General features: G+C 41.1%; 2 protein-coding genes across 6 annotated transcripts in view; one reads left to right on the top strand and one right to left on the bottom strand.

Annotated features, from left to right (window-relative positions):
• The first annotated feature begins 720 nt into the window (after positions 1–720).
• On the top strand, positions 721–11,105 carry LOC146964584 (signal transducer and activator of transcription 1-alpha/beta-like). Of its 4 annotated transcripts, none has more exons than XM_085764898.1 (24): positions 721–798; positions 2,270–2,394; positions 2,877–3,021; positions 3,120–3,215; positions 3,490–3,567; positions 3,671–3,749; positions 3,832–3,920; positions 4,553–4,704; positions 4,797–4,949; positions 5,035–5,127; positions 5,219–5,278; positions 5,365–5,394; positions 5,499–5,589; positions 6,146–6,196; positions 6,550–6,639; positions 6,786–6,887; positions 7,755–7,890; positions 8,252–8,292; positions 8,373–8,449; positions 8,605–8,744; positions 9,155–9,334; positions 10,032–10,089; positions 10,189–10,249; positions 10,339–11,105. In XM_085764898.1, exons 2-24 carry the CDS (start codon positions 2,270–2,272, stop codon positions 10,465–10,467), a joined length of 2,256 nt encoding a protein of 751 aa, XP_085621024.1. In that variant the 5' UTR covers positions 721–798; the 3' UTR covers positions 10,468–11,105. The 4 variants fall into 4 exon arrangements, with proteins under 4 accessions (XP_085621024.1, XP_085621026.1, XP_085621023.1 ...); XM_085764900.1 differs by having other exon boundaries at positions 10,343–10,665; XM_085764897.1 differs by lacking the exon at positions 721–798 and having other exon boundaries at positions 2,129–2,394.
• A 1,188-nt stretch (positions 11,106–12,293) lies between these two features.
• The window catches only part of glsb (glutaminase b), a 42,947-nt gene continuing 29,735 nt past the window's right edge, over positions 12,294–25,505 (bottom strand). For both annotated transcript variants that reach the window (XM_085764902.1, XM_085764903.1), the window contains exons 15-18: positions 16,734–16,795; positions 16,045–16,121; positions 15,470–15,533; positions 12,294–13,184 (exon numbers count right to left, since the gene is read on the bottom strand). In XM_085764902.1, coding sequence (XP_085621028.1) covers positions 13,037–13,184; positions 15,470–15,533; positions 16,045–16,121; positions 16,734–16,795 — 351 coding nt within the window. In that variant the 3' untranslated portion in view covers positions 12,294–13,036. The remainder of the gene's footprint in view (positions 13,185–15,469; positions 15,534–16,044; positions 16,122–16,733; positions 16,796–25,505) is intronic.

Genomic DNA, 25,505 nt, shown 5'->3' with positions numbered 1-25,505 from the left:
AAGTCCCTGCAGTTTGTGTTCACCTGCAACCTGGACAGATGAAATATTAAGTAAAGGGGGAGGGAGGAGATGGATGGAAGGAAAGAAGGGGGGGGGGGGTTAATCAATTTACCCCACTCCTATGGAATGGGGTAAGTTGAGTCACAAGACCACTTTTTTTGAACATGCTACATTTTAAAAACAGTTATATTTACACTCATTCTGTTAATTTGTAGGGATGCAAAACATCCTGAAATATATGCAGATACTACTGTTGACAGTCAAACGTTTTTATGCACTGTAGCCTGAATTTTTCAAATATCAAATAACCGGTGTTATTTTTGTGAAGGACGGTCTGAAGATGCAGAGTAGCATGTTTGGTGACAATTGAGCAAAAAAAATGTGGGACAAGAAAGATTTTATAAGTTTTACAGTTTGTGATGAACTTCATAATTTCCTACTTTTAACATAGCCTCCCGAGATGCATACCGACAGTTGTGTAGGCATTTCATAGCTTATGATGAGATTATTTAGTAAATCATTATTTTTTTACTATTATTATTATTATTTTACTCATTGTATTGTTTCTCTTATGTTGTTATGTTGTGACAACGGAAGTGAGAAGTGGTGTAACTGCACTGACTTGACGCAGTCAGCGGGACTTCTGGAGAATCACGTGGTCCGTGGGTGAGGCGAACTTATAAATGGTCCTCCCTCCTCCCTCCGTTACTGCCATTCACACAGTCAGCACCGTGCAGGACGGTCAGTCTGTTTGGATACAAAGTAGCTACACTACAGGCGCGACACGACAGCCACAAGGTAAGTCAGCTGCAGGAACAGGAACGACGTATGAAGAAAAACCTGTGTTTTTCTTTTACTCTGTAAAACAACAGTTTCGTTTTAAGACGTGCAGTCTGTGTGGACTGGTTCTGCTGAAGCAAGAAGTCTTATCAAACTGTGTCAAAGTACATGGCCTGTTAAGCTAAATGTAGGCTAGAGTTTTACAGTGTTGCCAGTTGTGGGGAAATTAAGGGAAACTAATGAGAGACCGGTTTCTGTCTCGTGTCATTTTGCAACACTTGTGGTGTGTGTGTGTGTGTGTGTGTGTGTGTGTGTGTGTGTGTGTGTGTGTGTGTGTGTGTGTGTGTGTGTGTGTGTGTGTGTGTGTGTGTGTGTGTGTGTGTGTGTGTGTGTGTGTGTGTGTGTGACACCTGAAACACACTTACGACGCCTTTTAGGACATGTGTGCGGTGTATAGTGTTGTCTTCGTTAGTCTTCCTAATGTGGACACTGGACAGATTCACACTCCAGTCTTTTTTTTATTATTTATTTATTTATTTTTTTTTTTTATAAACTTTATTTACACAAAGTAGTGTACAAGGCAACTGTCAATAAGAACACGGAATGCTCGAGGTAATGCACTTTGGGAAAATAACAAAACAAAGAAAAGAAAAAAAACAACAACATAATAATGACAATAGTGCATGAATCAAATAAAGAGAGCAACAAAGTGAAAATAAATAAATTAAAATAAATCAAATTCATTACATAAGGCTAAAGTTTTTAAAGCTTTGGAGTTTTTGCAAAAATTAAGTGTGTCCAGATATGATTTACAGTAAGAGACGAAGATAAAAAAGTTGGGTTTTTGTTTTGTAAATTTGCTGGTATGTATATGGAATTTTGCTAATAGAATAAAAAGGTTGATAATAAATAATTTATTTGTGGGTATTTTCTTATCAAAAAGACCAAATAAAATAAATTCAATTTTGATTTTAAAAGGGGTATCTAATTTTCTATTCAAAAAAAGGTTGAGGTCGCACCAGAAGGTTTGACTGAAGGGACAATCCCAGAAGAGATGACATAGCAATTCATCTGTATGATGACGGAAGGAACAGAGAGGATCAACATGTGCTATATATTTTACAATAGTTGAGTTAACAGGATTCACACTCCAGTCCCGCTGCTTCCTGGAGGCGCTGGTGTCGTCACTGCAGCTCCTGTCAGGCAGCCAATCAGATGGGGCAGGCAGGCGTCGTCCCCATGGTAACCAAGAGATGGAGAGAAAAGCGTCGTTTTTTTTTAGCTTCCACAGATAGCTGGAGACTGAATGGCGGTGGTGATTGGCAAGATATTGTTGCCATAGAAACAGTCCGGGCTAGCCAAATGCTACCGGTAACCAAATCATGGATCTATTATAAGACCATGGTCCAAATGCAGTGTACTTCCAGGACTTTAGTGAGCGGTTTCCAGGTTGTGTTGTGACTGCATGTGTGCTGTTGTCTGGTTGCAGATGGCCCAGTGGCAGGAGCTGCTGAGGCTGGGCCTGATCCAGAACCAGCTGAGTGAGGTCTATGAGACAAAATTCCCAAGACACATCCGCCACTGTTTGAGCAACAGCATAGAGAGCCTGGACTGGTAAGAGACAGTCTGACGCTGCATTTAGCCTACTTCATTACAAGTTATTTTATCTTTCTTGTATGACACACACACACACACACACACACACACACACACACACACACACACACACACACACACCTACCTCTATATTTAGTAGGCTTAGGCTATCTAATTACTGTGTAATAATAATGCTTCTAATAGCCTACTCATTATAACAATAAACATTACAATAACAAGAGAAGCAAAAAGAAGGTGCAGACAAACTTTAAATGGACATTACAAACCATTGAACTATAAAGGGGGAGTTCATTTAATGTTTGGCCTGTATTTGCTTTTGAATGTTTTGAAGTACAGCAGTAGGTTCTTCCTGTTTTGCTGCTGTTCAGACATGTCTTCTTCTATGTTAGAGGCTTTAAAAGGCTGTCAAATAAGATAAGATACAATGTCCTGGTCAGTTTTGATGTTGAATAATTTTTGTTTGTGTTTCTCTTTGTTAGGGACTCGGCTGCTTCGGATGAAAATCGAGCAAGAGTTTCCTTCAATACTCTTCTGTTGTATCTGGACCAACAGTGGAACCTTTGTGTCCAACAGGACCACGCCTTTCAGGGACCAGATTTTCCAGGGATGAAGGACTACCTGTTGGTAGGGAAACATTTCAATACGGTTTTACATTTTGATGTCAAACTGCAGCAATCCTCAGCTGACACAACTGTTTCCTGACTTCTTTTTTCTTTACTCAGAGATACTTTCAAGCTGAACCACGTTGCTTGGCCATCATACTATCTAAATGTCTACAGGAGGAAAAGAAGGTCCTGGCTTCAGCCTCTGAGAAACTGGTAAAATGACCAACATCACTGAACTTTGAACAGGAGCTGTGCAGATGATTTACAAACTAATGTCAGTCTGCAAGAGTTTTCTCTGGTTCTCTGTTGTATAAAGTCAGATAAATAAACTTTTTCTCCTTTTTCTTATGTCTCCGGGCAACAATTCGGTCACCGTCAGACAAATACAAGTCCAGTTGCCTTCGATTCAGTTGTTGCCCAGAGATAACGATGACCTGGATGAATGAGAATACCACAAATTACCACAAATTATCTTTGTTTTCATCAGAGTGGCGACAGCCCAGCTGTTGATCAGAGGTGGAGAGAGCTGAACAACAGAGTCAATGAACTGAAAAGACATACGAAGGTGAGGTCACCTGGTTTTTCTGTAATGCAGAATTGCATGCTGGTTTGGTAGTGATCCTGGTGCTTTATTAGGTCTAAATGTGTCAACTTGAACTCTAATGCAGGAGGTGAAGGGGGAAATAAAGTCACTGGAGATGTTATATGAAAACCATGACTACATACTGAAGAGCTGGCAAAACAAAGGTGTGGTAGGAGCTGTAAAGAGACAGGTGATAGGTTTAGTGTGAGTGCATGCTTCATTTTCATCTCTTTTGTCATTCTTCAGTGGAGCAGTGTGTTGGATTGGCCCAGTCTGAAGCTGCTGTGAAAGAGGAATGCCTTAAACAGGCCACTTTTATCAATGAGACAAAGCAGGTACTGTATGTATCTTTGGTGAGTTGTTTTTGTAGGGATCCACTCAGAGAAACTAAATCCTGCAGGGATGGATGGTAGATCCAGGTGGGCGGGGCTTGGTGACATCACAAAGTTACAGGAAGCCCTGACAGTTGGTTTTAAGGCTCAGTTTCTGAGCAGGCTCACAGGCTGTGAACATTTCTCTGTGGACTGAGGCTTTGATGCTTTCACTGTATTAATACAGAACCCAGAGCTGCTTTATAGTCAGAAAGACATGATGTCCACTTTTATATGATAAGGGACCTTTAAAGTAACATTGCGGAGTTTTTCGGCCTTAAAATAATGTTTCCAGACTCATTGCAATGGTAGAAAAATGGTTAATAGGATGAATGGTGCTGCCGCCGCAGCCTGAGCCGGGTCGCGTCGGCTGAAACTGCACTATGTAACTTCCCTGCACGGGTACGAAACACTGCCAAAAGTCCATGTAAACAATAGATGGATGTCTACAGTATCTTGGTAAAAACAACAATAACAAAAAGCAATTCTGAGCTGCAACACTCTCCATTATGAGTAAGGTCACTGACGAACTAGCAGCTTCAAGAGAAATCCTCATCATGTACATGATGCCTGCAGTGTTGGTTTATCTCCTGCAGGTGGTGCTGCAGCAGATCGTGAAGATCTTAAAACAGGCCGAGCAGATAGTTGCAGCTCTCACTGACGTGCAGCTGCCTGAGTGGAAGCGTCGGCAGCAGGGGGCCTGCATCGGAGGTCCATTTGACACCTGTCTGGACCACCTCCAGATGTGGTAAGAAGTTCCACAGCACCGCAGCCATTGGCTTTGAAACCTCTCTCTGCCCCACCTGTCACATGCAATGACAAAGTGTTCTCTATGTGCAGGTTCACTGCTGTAGCAAAGGTGCTAATGCAGGTCCGCCAAGAACTGCAGAAGCTACAGGAGCAGAACCAGAAATACAACAGCAACAATACCTCTGGGCTCTATCAGGAGACTGAGAATTCAGCTCTGCTCCTACTCCGAAAACTCCTGGCAAAGTGAGACATGACTCCCCTGTTGGCCGCAGCACATGCTTGCAGACTAACACACTTTAATATCTTGTATCGTGGTCTTGTATTGCAGCGCTCTAGTTGTTGAGAAACAGCCTGTCATGGCGAGTCAGACACACCGACCTCTAATACTCAAGACGGGAGTGCGGTTCACAGCAGGAGTGCGGTAAGTAGCCAACACAGAGCCAAGGTGTGAACCATGGGGCTGGAAATGATGGGATGGAGGGATTGTCATTGTGTGTGTCTTCTCCTCTCAGATTTTTGGCAAACCTACCTGAATTCAAGTGCCTGCTCAAAGTCCAACCTGTTTTTGATAAGTAAGTCAGAAAGATTATTTTAGAAATGTGATTGTTGTGTGTTTACTGGTAAAATCTTAAGATGTCATTTGTTTCCTAAAAATCAGGGATCTTGAAGAAAGCACAACAGTCAGTGGGTAAGTTAATTGTACTGGAGACAATTTGTGATACTAAGTTATCATCACTTCATGTGTGCTGATTCATTTTTGGCCGTAGACTCACTGGTCTGATGTTTCTTTAGGTCCCGTCACTTTGAGTTCAACAGGGATAACAGTAAGGTGCTGGATGTGGACTTACCTGGTGGAGGCCTGGCGGCAGAGTTTGCACACATGGTATGAAACTCACACATTGCTGAGCTTGGATGCTGTTGAGGTATTAAAGGGATAGTTCAACATTTTGGCAAATTGATTATTGCCATAATCACTAGAGTTTTAGGAGTAGGTTTGTTACCTTTTATTGTCGGTGCATGCTATTTTTTTTTAGAATTTCTTGGTTTCCCTCATCAAACTCATCAAATGCACAATGAATCCCACTCTGTCCCGGTTGCTGCTGTAGTGTCCTTGGGCAAGACACCTTACCCACCTTGCTCCTGATGGGTCGTGGTTCGCGCCTTGCATGGCAGCTTCCGCCATTAGCGTGTGAATGTGTGTGTGAATGGGTGAATGCGATGTATGATATACTGTAAACCGCTTTGGGTATCGTTCAGGTATAGTAAAAGCGCTATATAAATACAGACCATTTACCATTTATTTTCTGGGCAAATGCAGAGACTGCTTGTCGAAAACCTGCCCCCAGCGGGAACGCGCATCAGCGGTTTTGCATGAATTTTCGAAAACAACTCCATCTCGTATCAAGAGTATTGTATATTAACATTTTATTTTTTTTTAGTCTCTCAAGGAAAAGCAAGAGAGGAAAGGCAGAGGCAAAGGCTCATGTCAGGTAAGAAGATATATTTATATTACTGTAACTGTGATCCTGTGTATCTTCACTACCTACGGGCTGGAGCTGGATTTTTTCAAAAACGGAAATGAGTCGGTTAGAAATGAATAGAGGAAAAACAGGGAATATAGGCCTCCACATATCCAAAAGACTTTGTCCCGTGAGTGAGGGAGGATTGGACAGTGGCACAGGTTTAGTGATGAAGAAACTGTCAGTGTCAGCAGCCACAGATAGATAGATAGATAGATAGATAGATAGATAGATGGATAGATGGATAGATGGATAGAGGGTTCAACAGGACAAGGGAGCTTCGCAGTATCACCTTTGTAAATGATACATTTTGTGTTTATTAGAATCAGAGTCGTCTGGGAGTCACCGAAGATCTTCACATCATTAAGTTTGTGACAGTGTTTCAGCATGCTGGACTGACATGTGACATCGAGGTGAGTGAATACGACATTCAAATTACGGTCAAAAGTCAGTTTTCAGTTTCATTCATTCAGTCAGTTTTTACATAAAGAGATTGATGGAAAAAAAAGAGGTCGTCAGGCTGTTCACTGAACGTTCTTCTTGTCATGTGTGGGTTCAGGCCAGCTCCCTGCCTGTGGTCATCATCTCCAGCACCAGTCAGGTCCCCAGTGCCTGGGCCTCTGTCATGTGGTGCAACATGCTGTCCACCAGCGAGCCAAGGGTAAGTGAAGTCATCACACCTCAGTACAGCAAATTAAAGGGATAGTTCAACATTTTGGCAAATCGGCCCATTGCCATAATCCCTTGGGAGTAGGTTTGTTACCTTTAATTGTCGGTGCAAGCTATTTTTAGAACAGCGAAGCAGAGCTGCTCAGAGCTACGCTACGGAGGCTCATGGGATTTCTTGGCTTCCCTCATCAAACTCATCAAATACACAATCCAACAACTCCAAAACACTCTCGTGGACAAGTTGTGACCTGCACATTCACCACGCTATGAGATAATAACAGAACGTTACGAGACGGAGTTGTTTTAGAGGCAAATGCAGAGACTGCTTGCTGAAAAACTGCCCCTGATGGGAATGGGCAACAGCGGTTTTGCATGAATTTGCCTCTAAAACAACTCCGTCTCGTAACGTTGTGTTATTATCTCATAGCGTGGTGAATGTGCAGGTCACAACTTGTCCACCGGAGCGTTTTGGAGTTGTTGGATTGTGTATTTGATGAGTTTGATGAGGGAAACCAAGAAATTCCATGAGCCTCCCTAGTGTAGCTCTGAGCAGCTCACGGCTCTGCTCCGCCAGTCTAAAAATAGCTTGCACTTGCAATTAAATGTAACAAACCTACTCCCAAAACTATAGGGATTATGGCAATGGGCCAATTTGACAAAATGTTGAACTATCCTCTTAACAATATCAGGATTTGCATTTGAACACGTTTATGTTGCATCAAACTCTCATTTCCTTGTAGCTATATTTATTTAGTGTTTGTCATAGACACTAGGCCTACTATTTTCTCTCTTCTTATTGTGCTGTATAAGTTTATATTCGCCAAACATCTGTTCTTTTGCCACTGCTTTTCTTTGTTAGGATCTGTTGTTTTTTGTGGACCCTTCCCCACTCACCTGGCAGCAACTGTCAGAGGTTCTCAGCTGGCAGTTTCTGTCTGTGGGCCAGCGAGGACTTGATGAAAACCAGCTCTCCGTGCTAAAAGACAAATTTGTGGGTCAGTATTCGGCTACTTCTCCTATTGAATTTAGCCATGCTACCTTTATGATAAATGTTGATCTATTAGAGAAAGTTGTAATAAAATATTTTTTCTTTCTGCTAACTAAGCTAAGCTAATGTGCTAGCTATAGTTAGCTAGTTATCAGTAGTATCCTGTTGGGTTCATGTTCAACACTTCAGTCAACATGCTCTTGAATAAAACTCTGCAGTAAGAGGTGTAAAGGATGAAGAGTTATTTTATTTGTTTTAATGTTTTTCCTGTGACATTTATAGATTCATTGATATTTGTAGTCACAATGACACAACACAACAAAACTGTTAGTTTATATATTTTCAATATATAAACGGTTCCTTCACAGATGACTCTGATGGTCTCATTCATTGGTCCAAGTTCTCCAAGGTGAATATTGCGCAAGGTTTTGCTGTGTGTGTATGTGTGTGTGTCTGCTTTTAACTTACCTTTACTTTACTTTGTACCAGGGTGATAGTGCCTGGTTTTGGATCAATGGGATCCTGGATTTGATCAGGAAACATTTGGTGGATCTTTGGCGGGATGGGTGAGAAGAATCTTTACTGTATAACTGTATAATCCACTAATAATTACCAACATAATAATGTTGCAGTTGTTCTCATGTGACCACTGAAACAACACTTCTGAAGGATGAGGATGAGTTCACCAACCTCTTGTCATATTGTGCTCATGGGTTCTCAGGTCTATCATGGGGTTTGTGAGCAGAAAGACTGCAAAGAAACTGTTGATGGAAAAACAGACCGGGACCTTTCTGCTCCGCTTCAGTGAGAGTAACCAAGATGGAGCTGTCACCTTCAGCTGGGTTGAACACGCTAATGATGGTTTGTTTCTGTACATAAATCTGTGCCTTCTAAAAGAGTTTTTTTTAATGATTTTTGTGAATTCTACTTGAAATGTACACATGTATCTACAGTATGTGGTTTAGTTTTGTTTGTACTCTGCTGATTATGTTTGCTGGCTTTGAAAATGAAATCTGTGTCCCTTATAGGCTGGGCACCTTAATTGGTGTACAACACATAAATAAAATAAAATAAAATTCAAATTCAATTAATACAAACAACATTTTACAGTGTAATGAGAGCCAAAGCCAGAGTTTGGGCAGTAGTTTTTAAAAAAAAAAAGTGATGGAGCCACTGAGGAAGAAAAGAAAAGCTCCAACAAACCACCATGAAGTGATTGTTTACTGCTGCTGCCTCAGTTATGTTTTTTTTCTTGTGTCTTTCCACCATAGCAACACATGTGCATTCAGTAGAGCCCTACTCCAAGGAGGAGCTGAAGAACTTGACTCTACCAGACATTATTTACCTCTACAGTCTGAAGTCTCATGGCAACACAACCAGGAATCCTCTCCTCTACCTTTACCCAGACATCCCCAAAAACACTGCCTTTGGACGCTACTGCAGCCTCTCTGGTACTGTCTGTTGCTTTACTTCACCCTAAGAATCACATCACTTTTTAATTTATTTTTTTACAACAGAAATTTGTCGTGTTACTTCCATCCATCCATCCATCCATCCATCCATCCATCCATCCATCCATCCATCCATCCATCCTCCATCCATCCATCACATACATACATACATACATACATACCAATACCAGCACCAATACCAATACCAATACCAATACCAAAGCATGCCCATTGCCCAGGGTGGTCATCAACTCCAGCCCTATGGGTTGTGGCTGTGCAGGGTTGTGGTTCCAAGTAGCTTTTTTGGATTGAACCCACCCACTAGCTATGTGGTGTGTTCTTGCAGAAACATACAGTATTACTGTATGTATTTTTTTTTATTTTGGAAATTAGGAAAGAATTAATTATTTGTGTGCATTCTACTTGAAATGTACGATCTATGTGGTTTAGCTTTGTTTGTACTCTGCTGATTATGTTTGCTGGCTTTGAGTATGAAATATGTGTCCCTGGGCACCTTAATGGGTGTACAACACATAGATTTAAAAAATAAATAAATAAATTCTAATATAATGTAAATATAAGCCCATGTGGGCTGGGCACAAAAAATGTGCATGACACTTAAATAGTGTAAAACAATCAAAAAAAAAAAAGTGAACAGGAGCCTTGTGATGACCTTTTCTTATCCTTGTTCATGCAGAAAAGGAGGTGTTTAAAAAATCGAATGGCTACCTTCCCAGAAAACACACATGCTCAGTGTAAGTAAGGTTAAAAACATCAGTTTTAGTTTGCATCACTGATATTAAAAAACCCCGCTGTTTTCTTACAGTACAGTAAACTGTGTTTTTTGTCTACAGAGATCCTACACCACCTTCCCCTCCACCTCAGGAGATACACATGGACATTGATGCAGACAGTGTGAGATTGACATTTTACTCCAGACTATATTTTCCTGCTGACTTTTACTCTTCAGTTAATGAAAACAAAATCTTTTTCTTTACTTGTAGACAGAGGATCAAGTGATTGAAGAACTCCTCAATGAAATCCAGAATTTACCAAGATCTCATTTCTCCTGGATTGAAAGGGAAGACACAACAACCACTCCGACTGACCTCTACATAGACAGCTCCCTTTGAATGTGGGCTGAACCAGAGAGAGAGAGAGTTATTTAATGTTGGGTTCTGGTGCAGGTGTTTGCTGACTACTGTATGAAATCTCGTCTGTACTGTAAAACGTGTATTATATATGGGGAATGGCCTTTTTATTTTTAAATGAAAATGCGGCACGGTAAATATTTTTCTTTAACTTTTGTTTATTAAAATAAACATTTGAACGCATTCCACTGGCAAAATACATAACATTTGCATCATACAGCACTGATCCTGTAATTATATTTTTACTTATACAGAGGAAAGGATAAACATATTCAGCTGTCTTTGTCTCTGACATCAAGCTCCTTGTTATTTTTTTTTAAGAAATCAATGTATTGACAGGAAAACAATGAATCATTTAATCAAAGAGCTAAAATACATCCACTCAAATACATTAGATTTTATGTTGTGGTCCTCGTTCTGATTTATTTTCACCAGCACTTAAATAAGATAAACAACTGGTTTACCTGTCTGGTCAAACATACCTCGACTAATAAACAGCTGATCAAATATAGAACTGCCAAAGAGATTTCAGAAGTTGAAATCCACTGATGCTGTGTAAATGTTAAACTGAATAAATGAACTGGATGTATTGTATCATATTGATATGGAAAACACAAATGTAAAAAAAAAAATTGAACTGTACTTTTGGTAAACAATAAAATAAACACATGACTGTAAAATACTTCCTGGATTTTCCAAGTCAAAGCACATTAACCAAGCTAGCTGCATGGCTGTGGGAATGTAGGTAAGTCCAGCCTGAGATCTCTCAACTATTGGATGGATTGCAGTGAACTGACGTGTTCCCCAGAGGATGAACCTGTTGACTGGTGTCACCATAAGGTTTCATCCATGACCAAAACCTTAGCTGCTCTGAGGGCTTCGGGTTTTAGTGAGTTGTTTTTGATCAGAATAAGACTATTACTATGATTTGAATTTTCTAGTATGTGTGATGGCAGAAATAAGAGTACGCCCTCTTTGGTTAATAACTGGGCAAAGAAAGAAATGACAAAAGAAACTTGCTGATGATCCATTCAGTTTGCACCTTTGGTCCATCCTGTCAGCGACTCTCCCTAAATTCCTGGACCAAAGTAGTTGAGCATAAACATATAAGCTATAAACTACCAAAACATGAAATAAATGATTTTACTGTATATCTACTAAGGATGAGAACAAATAAGGAGGTGGTGAGACATGGAAAGAGCTGGTTAAAGATGAGAAAATACCATTTAGTGTTTTATTTTTTAATCACCTCATTGCAATTAACAAATAACTACTTTTTTTGAAATCAAGGTAATAAGTCAGTTGTAGTCTACCTTTAACTCTTTGACCTTTTTGTGCCTATAGACTAACAGATGTGATATATATAATATATATACAGTACATTATAGACTATAGACATGGAAAACTATCTCATGAAGGCTGTGTTAACATTTTGATTTTATAATTTGTAGGCTAAATATGTTCAGGTTATAGTCCTACACTACAGTTATAGACTTTGATTTGGATTCGATCTGAATGACACAGCTGAGCTGAACAATACCAAATCTAAAGCACTAGGAATATCTGATACTCCAGCCTGGAATAAAACCTCAGAGTCTTTCCCCTGATGGAAAAATAAAAGTTTGAGAAAGAATTGAGTTTTTACATTGTTGATGAGAAGAAGAGGAGGAGGAAGAGGAAGTGGGACAAAAACAGACCCCCCTGCTTCCCAACATTCATCATCATCACCACCACACATCAGCATTCGTTGTCGAGTTTAAAGGCCCATGAAACCTCAACAGAAAAATGTAACTATACCAACAGAAAAAAAAGAAACCGAATGTGCTTTCATCACAGACCCAACAGACACACGCTCTTACATCTTCTCGGAGTTTTACACGTTAGAAAGTCTTTCTTTGTAATAAATACTCGCTGCTCCTATTGCAAGTGTTGCCACTGAGAAATACATTCAGAGAACAGTCTGTGCGTGACGTCGGAGGAGACGTGAAGCTTCATAAAAACCTGCTGACGTCCTCGCGCCGGGGACGGGAGGACGACATGAGAGCAGGTGCAGGTGTGAGAATCCAACAGGCACATAACTGCAGCGTTTGCCTGGAAGTCTTTTTTTGTTTTTTTTTACACGTTTACACAATCAGACACATCATCACACACAGTTTACACCATCATTTCCTAACACCTCACTATCTCACAAAAACTAATACAGTCAGTGTATTTACCAGGTAGAGAAGAGAATGAACAGAACGGTACTGTAACTAAACTACTACACTGACAGATTACAGGAGTAATATACTGTAAACACTGTGTTACGGGTGTTTATATGTTGTTACGTCATTTGTTTAAACAGTATTGATGAGACACACGCACACACACACACGCATACATACAACACAAATTGCATTACAACAGTGGTGGGATGAAGCAGAGCGGTGATATACAGCCAGAGCAGAGGAGACACGGCAAACAGAGGGAAGCAAAGAAACTGTGTCCATCGCACATGTGATGTCTATACAAAGCTCTAACAGAGACACACAACCAGAAGCTGCCAGCAGGTCTACAGCAGGCTGTCCAGGCTCTTCTCCACGCTCTCCTTGTCATCGGCCCCGGCGGGGGGGCTGTACTTGTCGTGGTAGTCCCGCAGGATGGTGACCACGTCGTGGTGGCCGAAGTGCACCGCTTCGTCCATCGGCGTGTTCCCCCATCTGTGCAGAGAAAACGGTATTACACATAATCATAGCTGTTCAATATGAATGTTCTATCTTTTATGTAACTCCTCCTCACCTCAGAATAACCAGAGACCAGAAACAAGAGTGACCTTTGATTTGCTCATCTATAATATAACCTATACACTTAACTGAACTAGTCAGATGACAGTAAATCACTGGTTCCTCACTACTGGTAATCAAACTGTCCTCTGGTGTTTAAACAAATATCGAAGAGGTTTAAGGCTGCTTTGGGGAAAAAAAGTGAGTTCTGACTCATCTCAGAATTCTGTTTTTTTTCTCAGAATTCTGACTTTAATCTCAGAATTCTGACTTTTTTTCTGAGATGAAAACCAGAATTCTATTTTTTTTTTCTCAGGATTATGACTTTTTTTTCTCAGATGTCTGACTTTAAACTCAGAATTCTGACTTTAAATTCAAAATTCTGAGATTAAAGTCAGAATTCTAAAGAAAAAAGTCCTGAGAAAAAAAATAGAATTCTGACTTTAATTCTAAGAAAAAAAGTCAGAATCCTGAGAAAAAAAATAGAATTATAGCTGCTGCGCAGCAATGGGTCGGGTCCGGGCAAATTTAGGCAAATTCTGAGCAACAAACAGGAGAATAGGAAGACAAGACAGTTGACCTTATAATGTTCAATTTGCACCAATTGAGGATTGAACCCACAACCCGTGGAACCAAAGACCATTGTCTATCGCACTGAGCTAATTGACAAGTGGCAGTTTAACAGTGGTTTTTTAAATTTAGAGGCTTGCTGTGATGCCACCATCAGTACAACTGTCTTGTATTTCATGTTGAGGACATCTGACATTTTGATCTGTCATCATCATCATCATCACCCTTGCTGGGTCTCGAACTCACAATCTCTGACACCAAGAACCAGCTCCTAACTCGCTGAGCTAATTAGCTGTTAGTGAGACCTGCTGTGTAGCTTCATTTATCCACTCAGGTGAGCCAGTGCCCGGGCAGCTGTTGTGATGAAATGGTCAAAATGTCAGAAATTCAGTTATCTAAACAAAAATCTGATAATACATAAATTGCATCTTGACAGCATGGAAATGTTGGTGATTTGTTTTTAATGATACGTGTTTTGCTTCATAAGAGAAAATCTGATGTTTAAAAATTCCAGTCTCACATTGACTGCAGTTGTTCCCATGAGAGCAGAATTCAAAATGTTCTCAAAAATTCAGTTTTTGAGATAAAATCCTGATATTTGCCAAACTTCATCAACCATGACTCCAGAATATTCTCATTTTTTTTCAGGAAGATTGAAAATGTATTTAGCAAGAATTTGATGGTATATGTTTACAGTACTGTTTACAGTACTGTTTACAGTACTGTTTACAGTCAAACGTTTTCATGCACTGTAGGCTCAATTTTTACTTAATCAAAAATCCGAGAAACAAGTTTTGTGGAGGACGGTCTGGAGATGCTCTTTAGCAAGTTTGGTGTCAATTGAGCAAAAATTGTGGGAGGAGATACATTTTAAAAGTTTTACAGTTATTGAAAAAAACAGAGTGATGGACTTCATAATTTGTAATGAGTTTAAATGGACAAAAGTTTCAGCAGTATTGAGTCTACATTGTGGTGAAGTTTCAAAACTTTAGCATCTACCGTTGGTTTGGTAGGAATTTTTTAAGTTTTTTAATTTAAACGCTTATTGTGCCCCCCCTAGGAGGGGGGGGCACATGTCCTTGGAGTTGAGTGAATCTGGCATGGGACTGGACCTTTGTGCAAAGTTTGGTGACTTTTCACCCATGGGAAGTATGACTTCCTTGGAAGAAGAAGAAGAGGAAGAAGAAAAAGAAAGAATTCCTAGGAATACAATAGGTTCCCGGCAGCTTAGCTGCCCAGACCCTAATTCTGACTTTAATTCTAAGAAAAAAAGTCAGAATTCAGAGAAAAAAAAGTCAGAATTCTAAGTTTAAAGTCAGAATTCTGAGTTTAAAGTCAGAATTCTGAGAAAAAAGTCAGAACTCACTTTTTTTCCCAAGGTGGCCCCTAATCCTCTACCCTACAAATTAACTAAAATTTGAATTTACATTTATTTTACATTATATTATATTACATGGATTATGCAGGCAAGTTTCAAGATCTGACAGACTGACATTGTAACGCAGTAAAAAACTGTGATTTTATGCTCAGGAGAGATGGTGGGATGGGACAAAATAAAGCTGTGCATGTTAACGATCTCACAAAGACAGACAAAGCGTGGCAAGACAAGAAGCAGTGGCCGAGGAGACGTAGGACGGAGACAGCAGGCTCACCTGTCTTTGGGCACCGGGTTCACCTTACAGGCCTCCAGCAGGAAGCGCACCACCTCTGTGTGTCCTGGAGAGCAGAGCAGATGTTGGACAAATGTCAGACGACAAACATTTCGATGCGGACACTCAAACGCAACACAAAAGTCAAACGCTGTCACACAAAAGGGGTCACGAGCCAAAAAAGGTTGGGAACCACTGGTCTAGGATGACTCAACTCATGTGACCCATTCACACACATTCATACAGCACTTCTATCTACAGTACACACTAACACTATGTCTAACCATTCACACATCAGTGAGTGGATGTTCAGTATCTCGCCCAAGGACACATGCGAACTGTGGACATGTGGACCAGAGGGACTGGGGACACACACTGCTGTCACACTGGGATGGAGCTGTGAAAAATAATGTGAAAACAGCACTGGACAAAGATGTGCAATATCATTTTGGCCGCCCCTGTAGTTACTGATCCTCCTTACTGATCCCTCTGTAATTGTTGTGAGTGTGTGTGTGTGTGTGTGTGTGTGTGTGTGTGTGTGTGTGTGTGTGTGTGTTTGACTTTTGGCTGCATGTTACCTTCAGCTGATGCCACATGGAGGGCTGTTCTGGAGTCATAGTCCCTCTGCTCCATGTCCATGGATGACAGCGCAAACCTACACACAGTACAAGCAGTGCACTCAAATTATTTAATAAAGAACATTTCACATCTGTTGACTGAGCCAATAACTGTAAATTAAAGGGGACATATTATGGAAATATCACTTTTTAAAGGCTCTTTAACATATATTTGGGTGTTTGTCTTGACTTCCGGCCCCCAAAATGTGAGAATTGACAAAAATATCTGTAATGTTCAGGCTCCCTAGGTTGAAATCCATGTGGTTTTATGAGCTGTTCCCTCAGTTGTCTTCCAGTGATGTAACTAGTTTTCGAATTTGTATAACCCCATCCCTACCTGGGACCGGTAGAAGGGGCGGGGCAAGCAGTGGTTCATTTGCATTTAAAGGGACAGGCACTGAAACCAGCCGTTCTGAACAGGGCTGTTTAGAGAGGATGAAAAGAGCTGTGATGTTTGATCCTTGAGGTATTTTGACCAAAGCATGTCACAGACATGTCTTTAAGACACCTGGGAACTATTTTAATTTGTGGAAAGGGGACATAATATGTCTCCTTTAAAACCAACTTTTTCCAACGTTTCCTCCTGCTGCCACTAGAGGTCACTAAAATGTGCACATATCAACAGTAGTGTGAATGTGTGAGCTGCTCACCTCCTCAGGGCAGAGACGTCTCCTGTGAATGCAGCAAACAGCAGGTTGATCACAGACTTGACCTGTGGACAGAGACGGAGACAAACAGAACATTTGCAGAAGGACCACAGAGTCTCCACCGTCACAGCAACTCCACAGGCTACCACACAGAACACACTATTGTACTATTTCAAAGGACACAGTATTAATTCCTATAAAACTAATCAGTAATCACCTTAGTTTGGATGTTAACACCTTACAAAGACTAAAGTTGATCACAAATACTAATTTAACAGTGACAGAGAACTGATCTCAGCTAACGACTCTCAGAAACAAAGCTACATCTACTGTACCCAACATGACTGATCCCTGCATGAGTCAGACTTACCATCACAGCAACGAATCAGTTCCTACAAGCAAAACCTGAAGAGTTCACACATGGGACATTGGAAGAAAAATACTTCAAATACCTACAGACATGAATAATATCTGAGGGAAATCCTACAGTATATTACACTTTTAGCCAATTTATTGTATATCAGTTACCTGGATATCATTTAATCAGCAGATTATTCTCTTGATTCAAATAGTGATAAATATCCATTATGTTGTTTTCAGGCTCAGTTTCTGATTGTGTGCATTTCTCTGTGGACTCTTACTCTCTTACACATTGATATCTACTTTTATACTGTATGGAGCTTTAATATAAACGCCTACCTTTATACTGTAAATGACATGCTAGAATGAGGCTTTGCATGATTATCTATATAGTATGTATATTAAGTTTTACTTCCTTTAATTGACTGATTTGTGTGACACCGTCGATCTGTTCAGGATAGAAACAATTTGAAGTTTGCTGGGTGAGAAAAGTGGACATAACCATTTTCCTTTTAAAATGTATTGATGGGGCACCGAGTGGTGCAGTTGAGAGAGAGACAGGAAATGGGAGGCAGAGAGGAGGGAATGACATGCAGGATAGGACAGCTTGACGCGGGATTCGAACCAGGGTCACCTGCAGTGAGGACTACAGCCTCAACACATGGGGCTGGTGCTCCACAAACTGCTAAACACCGCCCCATTCCCCCTCTCTCTGCCTCCCCATTTCCTGTCCCTCTCGACTGTCCTGTCGAAAAAGCCCCAAAAAATATACAAAAAAAAAATCATTGATGTGTATATTTTCCCACAGTGTCAGTAACTTGTTTAATTACTTGTTTGAACCAAGGATATTCTACTAAAAAAAAAAACAGATGCTAAATTCATGATATTTTTCTGTTCACTGAATATTTATGTTGGAGGTACTGGAGGGTGACTGGATTCAAGCTGAGGAGATAGATGGAGACAGCCGTAGACAGGGGCATGTATGTACAAATACACATACTTCAACTCTGCAAGAAGCACAACAACTACTGTACCACAGCACACAGCCGACACTGAGCCCACGCAGCCAAAAGAAACAGCAGGTACAACAGAGCAGAGCCCAAAACTACAAAACTACTACACACCACAGCAAAACAAGATAAAGAGCAGGAAACTGATTCATACAGATACAACAGAAACTTAACTGCTCATCCCATCTTTGTTGACCTCCAGTGGTTTAACTTCTCAACTTGCTCCAGTCACACCAAATATCATACATGACCCCCCCCCTTTTTTTTTTTTTTTTTAGCATGATGTCATTTCATTTAACTTTAAGAGACATTTCATAACTTGACTTCAGGAATTTTTCTGTAGTTGGGTAAAAGCCCACCACAGATATTCATATCATGCTTCAGCTTCCTCTCAGAGCTGAACCAGAGGTTTTATAGCATCACTTTATACAGTTTGTACTTTCAGATGAGTCATACTGAGTTGAGGTTTTTAACTCTCACTAATTTACACTGACAACAGCCAATATTTGTGTTTTCCCTGATGTGGGTCAGTGTGTGTTCAGTAAACTGCGTCATAGTGTCACAGTTTGTTTGGAACTTTCCTTTTATTGACCTTCTGGTGTTTTATCAGTGTCACACTGATTCCACTGTTGAATCATTTCCCTCTGTAAATGTAAATAAACCCATGTGACCATGAAGTCTGGATGAACCCGGCTCAAGAGACACGACAGAATCCAGGTTCATCATGGATTATGATGTTCTCTCTTCCATTACGGAGTTTCTCAGGTCAGGGTTTGAAACAGACACATGAACAGGGATCTAATCACTAATGATTCAGATCTTTAGCACTATTACTATTTGATCCAGTAGCCTGGTGAGCGCTCATTTTGGTTATTGCAAATTTTAGATCTTAGATCTGATGATGCTTCTTAGGACCATCTCTATTCAGTCCATCTAAACGAAAAGATGACTACTACAAACATTCCAGTGTGATGTTCCTTTTACCCATCAAGACGTGTTAATAACCAGCAATATTAGATCTTAGTCTGTACATGCTGCATGTTTATTGGTTCTCTGGATCTGATCTGTTTACTCATTCACTCCTTAAAGGGATCGTTCCATTTTGGCAAATTGGCCCATTGCCATAATCCCTATAGTTTTAGGAGTAGGTTCGTTACCTTCAATTGTCGGTGCAAGCTATTTTTTAGAACGGTGGAGCAGAGCTGCTCAGAGCTACACTACGGAGGCTCATGGAATTTCTTAGTTTCCCTCATCAAACTCATCAAATACACAGTCCAACAACTCCAAAACGCTCTGGTGGACAAGTTGTAACCTGCACATTCACCAGAAACTGCCGAAAAACTGCCCTTGATGGGAACGCGCATCAGCGGTTTTGCATGAATTTACCTCAAAAACAACTCTGTCTTGTCCACCAGAGCGTTTTGGAGCTGTTGGATTGTGTATTTGATGAGGGAAACCAAGAAATCCCATTAGCAGCTCTGAGCAGCTCACGGCTCTGCTCCGCCGTTCTAAAAATAGCTTGCACCGACAATTAAAGGTAACGAACCTACTCCTAAAACTACAGGGATTATGGCAATGGGCCAATTTTAACTATCCCTTTAAATTTTGGCTGAAGAGGCACTTTTCAAAACCTACATAGTATCAGTCTGATGTGGTTGGTCCATAATATGATTGAGAAGCAAAATAGATCATTTCATTTTTTCCTTTCACCCCTCATCTTAACTGTATACATAGCATATACACATTACCTGTGCACACCTGCATCACTACAGTAATGTTGTAAACCAACAAACTCTGTGGAACTGGAGCAGTGGATGGTTGTTGTTACACCACATGACGACATCAGGGAGAAAACTGTTCTGCTGCTTTGTGTTGTGATCAAGTGCTGTTTGGATCATGAGTGGAGTCTGTTTCTCTGGAAACATGAATCCAAACACACACACATCAAGCTGCTGCTCGTGGTTTAATGAAGGTTTTGATTGTGTCACATGAGACGTTTGTGTTTTGTCTTGCAGTGTTTTCCTCACTAGTGGGTTATGGTTTGGGTTCACCTTTGAACAAGAATCTGATGAAGTCAAAATTATCTCTCTGAACCACTTTCCCTCGACCCTGATGGAAACATCATGAGATCGAGGGACTCACAGACAACAGCATGTAAAAAGCTCATTAACCAACATGTTCATATGTAAAAAGACAGAATTCACTATTTTTGCTGCGGTGAATTAATGTTTTTACAGTTTGGTTTCCAACTGAAGTGAATTATGACACAAAATGTCAAACTATTCCCTTAAAAATCTGTCTCTGATCTTGCTTATTGCTTACACATAGGTTTATGTGTAAGATTAATATTGATAAAGCAGATTTTCAGGTGATTAGAATGATGATTTAGTCACTGCTACTAAATTCTAGCAACTACTCAAGTTCAATACAACTAAAGCAGCAGCAGCAGCATCTACACAGGGACAAGGAGGTGGCTGAAGAAGAGTGGTGGGCGCAGAGGAGAGGATGTTAGAGAACAGTACTTTATTGGATTTTATACAAGGGACACCAAGGCAACAAAAATCTTAACAACACTGTCACTGTCGTGTCTGCAGGTTTGTCACAGCCAAGAAAAAGAAAAAAGTCAAGTAATTGCTTAGAATTGTGAAGGAAGACAAGTTTGTGTCTTCTCCTTCAAGCAGACAGGACAGTTCATGAATTCATGGAGACTTTACAGATTTACAACCATGTGGACACACAGAGAGAAAATCAAAACAGAGAAGTTCGACAGTCATCAGTTGTGAGCTTGGAACTGTTCGGTTTCATCTATTGTAGGTTTGGAGAATTGATTTTAATTTAACATTCAAATTTGTATTTGTTTCAATCTCAACAATAAGTCTTTGGCAAAAAGAGACGCTTTAAAAACCACATGTAAATAAATATCTAATACTGAACCGAGACATTAGAGAACCTCACAATTCCAAGGTCACTGAATAACAATGGTAGTGATTTTTTTTTTTTTTTTGCAATTCATATGCAATTATAATGTCATAAGGGAATAAAACATGACAGAAATCAACATGAATAAAAGACATGTGAAAAGAAAAAAATCAAATGAACTTGTGACATGGGATTAAAAAGACATTCATGGGATCAGACATAAATAAGCATGCAGGGAGGAGAAACTAAAACATACATGAAGGTTTGGTGATTTCAATGGAAACACTTATTTCTGCATTCAAAAGCCCTTCTGCAGAGTCATGATCAGACTGAGGAGCAAGAAAAGTTTCACTCATTTACAAACTTCAAGTAACAGCTCATCGGCCCTCCCTCCAGATCACACCGTCTACCCTGATTGGCTGCGATCGGGTCCGAGCCGGTCTCATAACAGACTGAGCCGGCCCCGGGTCCAGTCTCCTAGACCTGCGGGCCCCGGGTTCTAGATATGGTTGCCAGTGAAGGGGGGCGGGGGTTCCCTGTAGCAGCAAAGTAATAAAGACTTGCACATTGTCATAACGGAGAGACTGATTCCCTTCACACTTTAAAAAACACTAATGGTTGAGAGTGAGATGAGTGACTGACTGAGAGCTCGTCACTGAGGGACAAAGATCACGTCACCGGGCTGCGTTCAAGCACGCACACACTTTGTGGTATGAGTCACTGCACATTTAAAGTTGTAATCCTTAAGACTGTAGTTGTGGTGACACTTGGTACTGGTCCTGATGCGTTACTGACACTGGTTTACAGGCACGCAGGTTGAAATCCATGTGGTTTTATGAGCTGTTCCCTCAGTTGTCTTCCAGTGATGCAACTAGGTTTCGAATTTGCATAATACCACCCCTACCTGGGACCGGTAGAAGGGGCGGAGCAAGCAGTGGTTCATTTGCATTTAAAGGGACAGGCACTGAAACCAGCCGTTCTGAACAGGGCTATTTTGAGAGGATGAAAAGAGCTGTGATGTTTGATCCTTGGGGTATCTTTGGATGAGAGGTGAAACGTCTTCCTAGACAAATAACCAAGTCCAGTTGCATTCGATTTAAATTTCCTTGAGATAACCATGACCTGGACAAATGAGAATATTCACAGGCTGATCCTTGTGGTATTTTGACCAAAGCATGTCACAGACATGTCTTTAAGACACCTGGGGACTATTTTAATTTGTGGAAAAGCAGCAGAATATGTCTCCTTTAAAATTTGATTTAGTTCTACTTGCACATGCGCAACCAGTAAATTTGCTGGTCAAACGTGGAAGGGGTGACTCAAAGAATCTGGTATCTGTCATTACAGGTGGTAACAGGCCAATGTGTGTGAGGATTGTGAATGAAAAGGAAATGTAAATATTTGCTGTGCAAGTCAATTTATGACGTTCGCCCCTAGATTTTCTGCTTGCTTAGGGGCCACTGCACTCCTAGTAAAACATGTTAGTGTGGAGCCCTGTAAACATAAACTGCCTCAGTGTCTGATATGAAGAGAAAATCTTAAGGATTACAACTTTAACGACAGTCCCACTGAAATCCCATCAGTGCTTTCTAGAGTTCAGACTTTAACTGAAACAAGATCCATGGAGAAAATCATTGGAAGTGGCCACCAGACCAGCTCCACTTCCTGTTTACTGTAGAACAGACAGCAGCAGTAAGACTCTGCGCCTCCACACGCCGACGAGTAGAGACGTGAACACGGAAAAACCACCAATAACACACGTCTGTGACTTAACACAGAGAAACCAAATGAATACATGACAGAGAGTAATAACAGAGTATTAATGGCTCAAGCTGCTACCACTTGGAGTAACTGTGAATGATGAACACCACGCACCAGCTGCACCGCTTCAACAACCACTGAGTAACAAACTGACCCCACCCCCCCTCCCTCCCCCCAGTACAGTCACAACTGAGTGACATCTAAGGCATCTGCTGACATGACATTCATGTGCAAGTGTTTCTATTTCCTGGAGGAGATGCTACCAGAAATTTCAGAACGTCTTTAAGTGTTAAATGCGCACACGCACGCACGCACACAAACACACCCACACACAAGCAGGTCTGCTGCTGAGGATCACTCATGTGCAGACAAACACCTAAAAAGCTATATACACCTGCTGCTATGTACATTCACAGGTCCAGTTAATTATGTCTAGATGTTTCATTAATGTACAGTAACCTCCGTTTCAGAGTAACACTGGATACATGTTGTGTTGTGTTTACATGTCAACACTGTCAACAATAGTCTACATCTGACTATGTCATCGGATTTTGAGAAAAACAAAAAACAAAAAAACCATCACTACGGCGACCGTCTGACCTGATCCGAGTCCCACAGCGTCACTGAGTGAAAATTAACTGCAGATGATTCAACAGCAGCAGAGAGCTGAACCCAGACAGAGCCTCACTCTGAGCTGGTCGGGTCGTCAGGTTGTCGTCAGTAGACGCCGGCCAAAAATGTGGAAGCTAAAGATCAACGTACGCTACATGAGCTACAGTCAGCCTAGCCTCAGAAACCTGAGGACCCATCGCGAAAATAAGCTCCTGTTGATGGGTTCAAGCCTCATGTGAGTAAACTTTTCTTTTCTGGGCATTTTTGACAGCACCAGTTGACAGACAATCATGTCTGCACCGGTTGGACTTGATGCTGCTAATAGAGTCTGATAACATCTTCCTGGGAATCGTTGGTCATTTGCCGTCATCATACATCAGTTTCTGTTCCTGTGCTTTCTTGATACCTTTCTCTGAGGTATAACACATGATCTTTTATCATTTACCATAAGAAGCCAACATTCTTAAATGTTACAAAATAACAACAACAACAATCTAAAAACAGGAACACTGAAAGGCCCTGAAAGTGTCTTTGAGCCACTTCTCACTGTGGGTCCAAACCTTTCTACCAGGTACAGTTTAATATGAAAAGGAAACACTTTCTAGATTGATTATGTTCATTTCTTCTCGTATATATTAGTTATTTATTTCTTGTGTTCACACAATGAAATCAAGAATGATGTTATCTACTTGACAGTTTTCGACTGTGACTCCAGTCTTCCTCAGAAGCGTCATCCGACGTGCTGCTGATGGATAAAAAAGAGGCCATAGAGATCAGGAAGCGGGCGAGAGACACCATCAACCGGGACGAGGGGGCGTCACCTGGGATTCCCTGCTCCAGAGACCAGCCAGGGCGGAGGGGAAGCGGTCGGTTCGGCAGACTCTGACGGGTTTGCCGAGCCGACCAGCTGATAAATGACAGGTCAGCAGCACGTCGGATGACACTTCTGAGGAAGACTGGAGTCACAGTCGAAACTGTCAAGCAGGTAACGTCATTCTTGATTTCATTGTCTGAACACAAGAAAAAAAATAACTAAAAAGGAAACGCTTTCTGTTTCTTTAAGAAAAAAAAAGGAGAACATCCCCACACTAGCTTAAAGCTAACAAAACCATACTGGGCTGTAAAAAGGGGAATAATTCAGTGTTTTAACTTCCAGAATCACAGATGTTTCTCCTCTGAAGCTGTGACATGAAAATGTTGTATTAGACGTGGATTTACTTTTCTATGTTGATTTAAATCTGATTAGAGTTTACAAAACCAGACTATAAATTTGACTGCATACAGTATGTCATCCTGACGTCTAGTACTTTACTGTGTGTGTGTGTGTGATGGTGGGTGGGCTGTGGTCAGTGGGCGACAGGCGGGACACTACAGGTCAGTCTAGAGATCATGACTTGCTATTTCTGTCTGAAGCAGTTTTTATCTCCAGACTGAGACGTCCTGTGTCAACATGAGCGTATTTCTGTGCGCTGTGTAAACGGGGACGCAGCTTGGTGTTCACAGCGCGGGTCCAATGGTCCATACGGTGGTAACAAAACAACACACACGCACTCCATCAACTGGCGGGATGCCGAGAGCACACACAAACCACAGACAAACAACCGGCCACACACACAAACCTTTTTTTGTTTCCATCCCAACTCAACAGCAGCTCAGATTGTGCAGCTGCTCTGCTGAGGTCGTCGCTCCTGGGAGTCTGACAGGTAAATGAGGACAGTCGGGTCAAACCGGTCTCCACAAGGAGCCTCACAACCAGTCGCCTCACCTCTGAGCATTATGACTGAACTGAATACACTCTGACCTGCTTGTATTGTATCAACAATAACAACAACAACAACAACAACAACAACTGGCTCAGACTCTGGTCCTGCACAAACAGACTTACAGTAAAGGGAAACTTCAGTTTTTTTCAACCTGGGCCCTGTTTTCATGTTTTTCTGTATACGTGAGTGATGGATAATACAATTATTGAGGTTGCTGCAGTATTGAGCAGGGCAGGCAGCCTGCAGCCCAGCTGACGCTCTTCCACGGGGCAAGTGGCTCCTGTCAAAGTTCGCCCTATAAACCGGCATTTGTTTCAAACTGACAGGCTCAGATAGTTACAATGAGCGTC

This window comes from Trachurus japonicus, chromosome 21 (genome assembly GCF_045865225.1).
Source record: "Trachurus japonicus isolate A0001 chromosome 21, Traja_1.0".
NCBI lineage: Eukaryota > Metazoa > Chordata > Actinopteri > Carangiformes > Carangidae > Trachurus > Trachurus japonicus.
Note: the sequence above shows the minus strand (reverse complement) of the source record. Positions and strands in the feature narration are given on the sequence as shown.

Bases quoted from the DNA above. Each gene is read 5' to 3' on its own strand.
- LOC146964584 (XM_085764897.1), top strand. From the start codon at position 2,246: ATGTGTGCTGTTGTCTGGTTGCAGATGGCCCAGTGGCAGGAGCTGCTG. The intron at 6,888-7,754 runs GTAAGTGAAGTC...TTTCTTTGTTAG, and splicing joins TGTCCACCAGCGAGCCAAGG to GATCTGTTGTTTTTTGTGGA. The intron at 8,450-8,604 runs GTGAGAAGAATC...ATGGGTTCTCAG, and splicing joins GTGGATCTTTGGCGGGATGG to GTCTATCATGGGGTTTGTGA.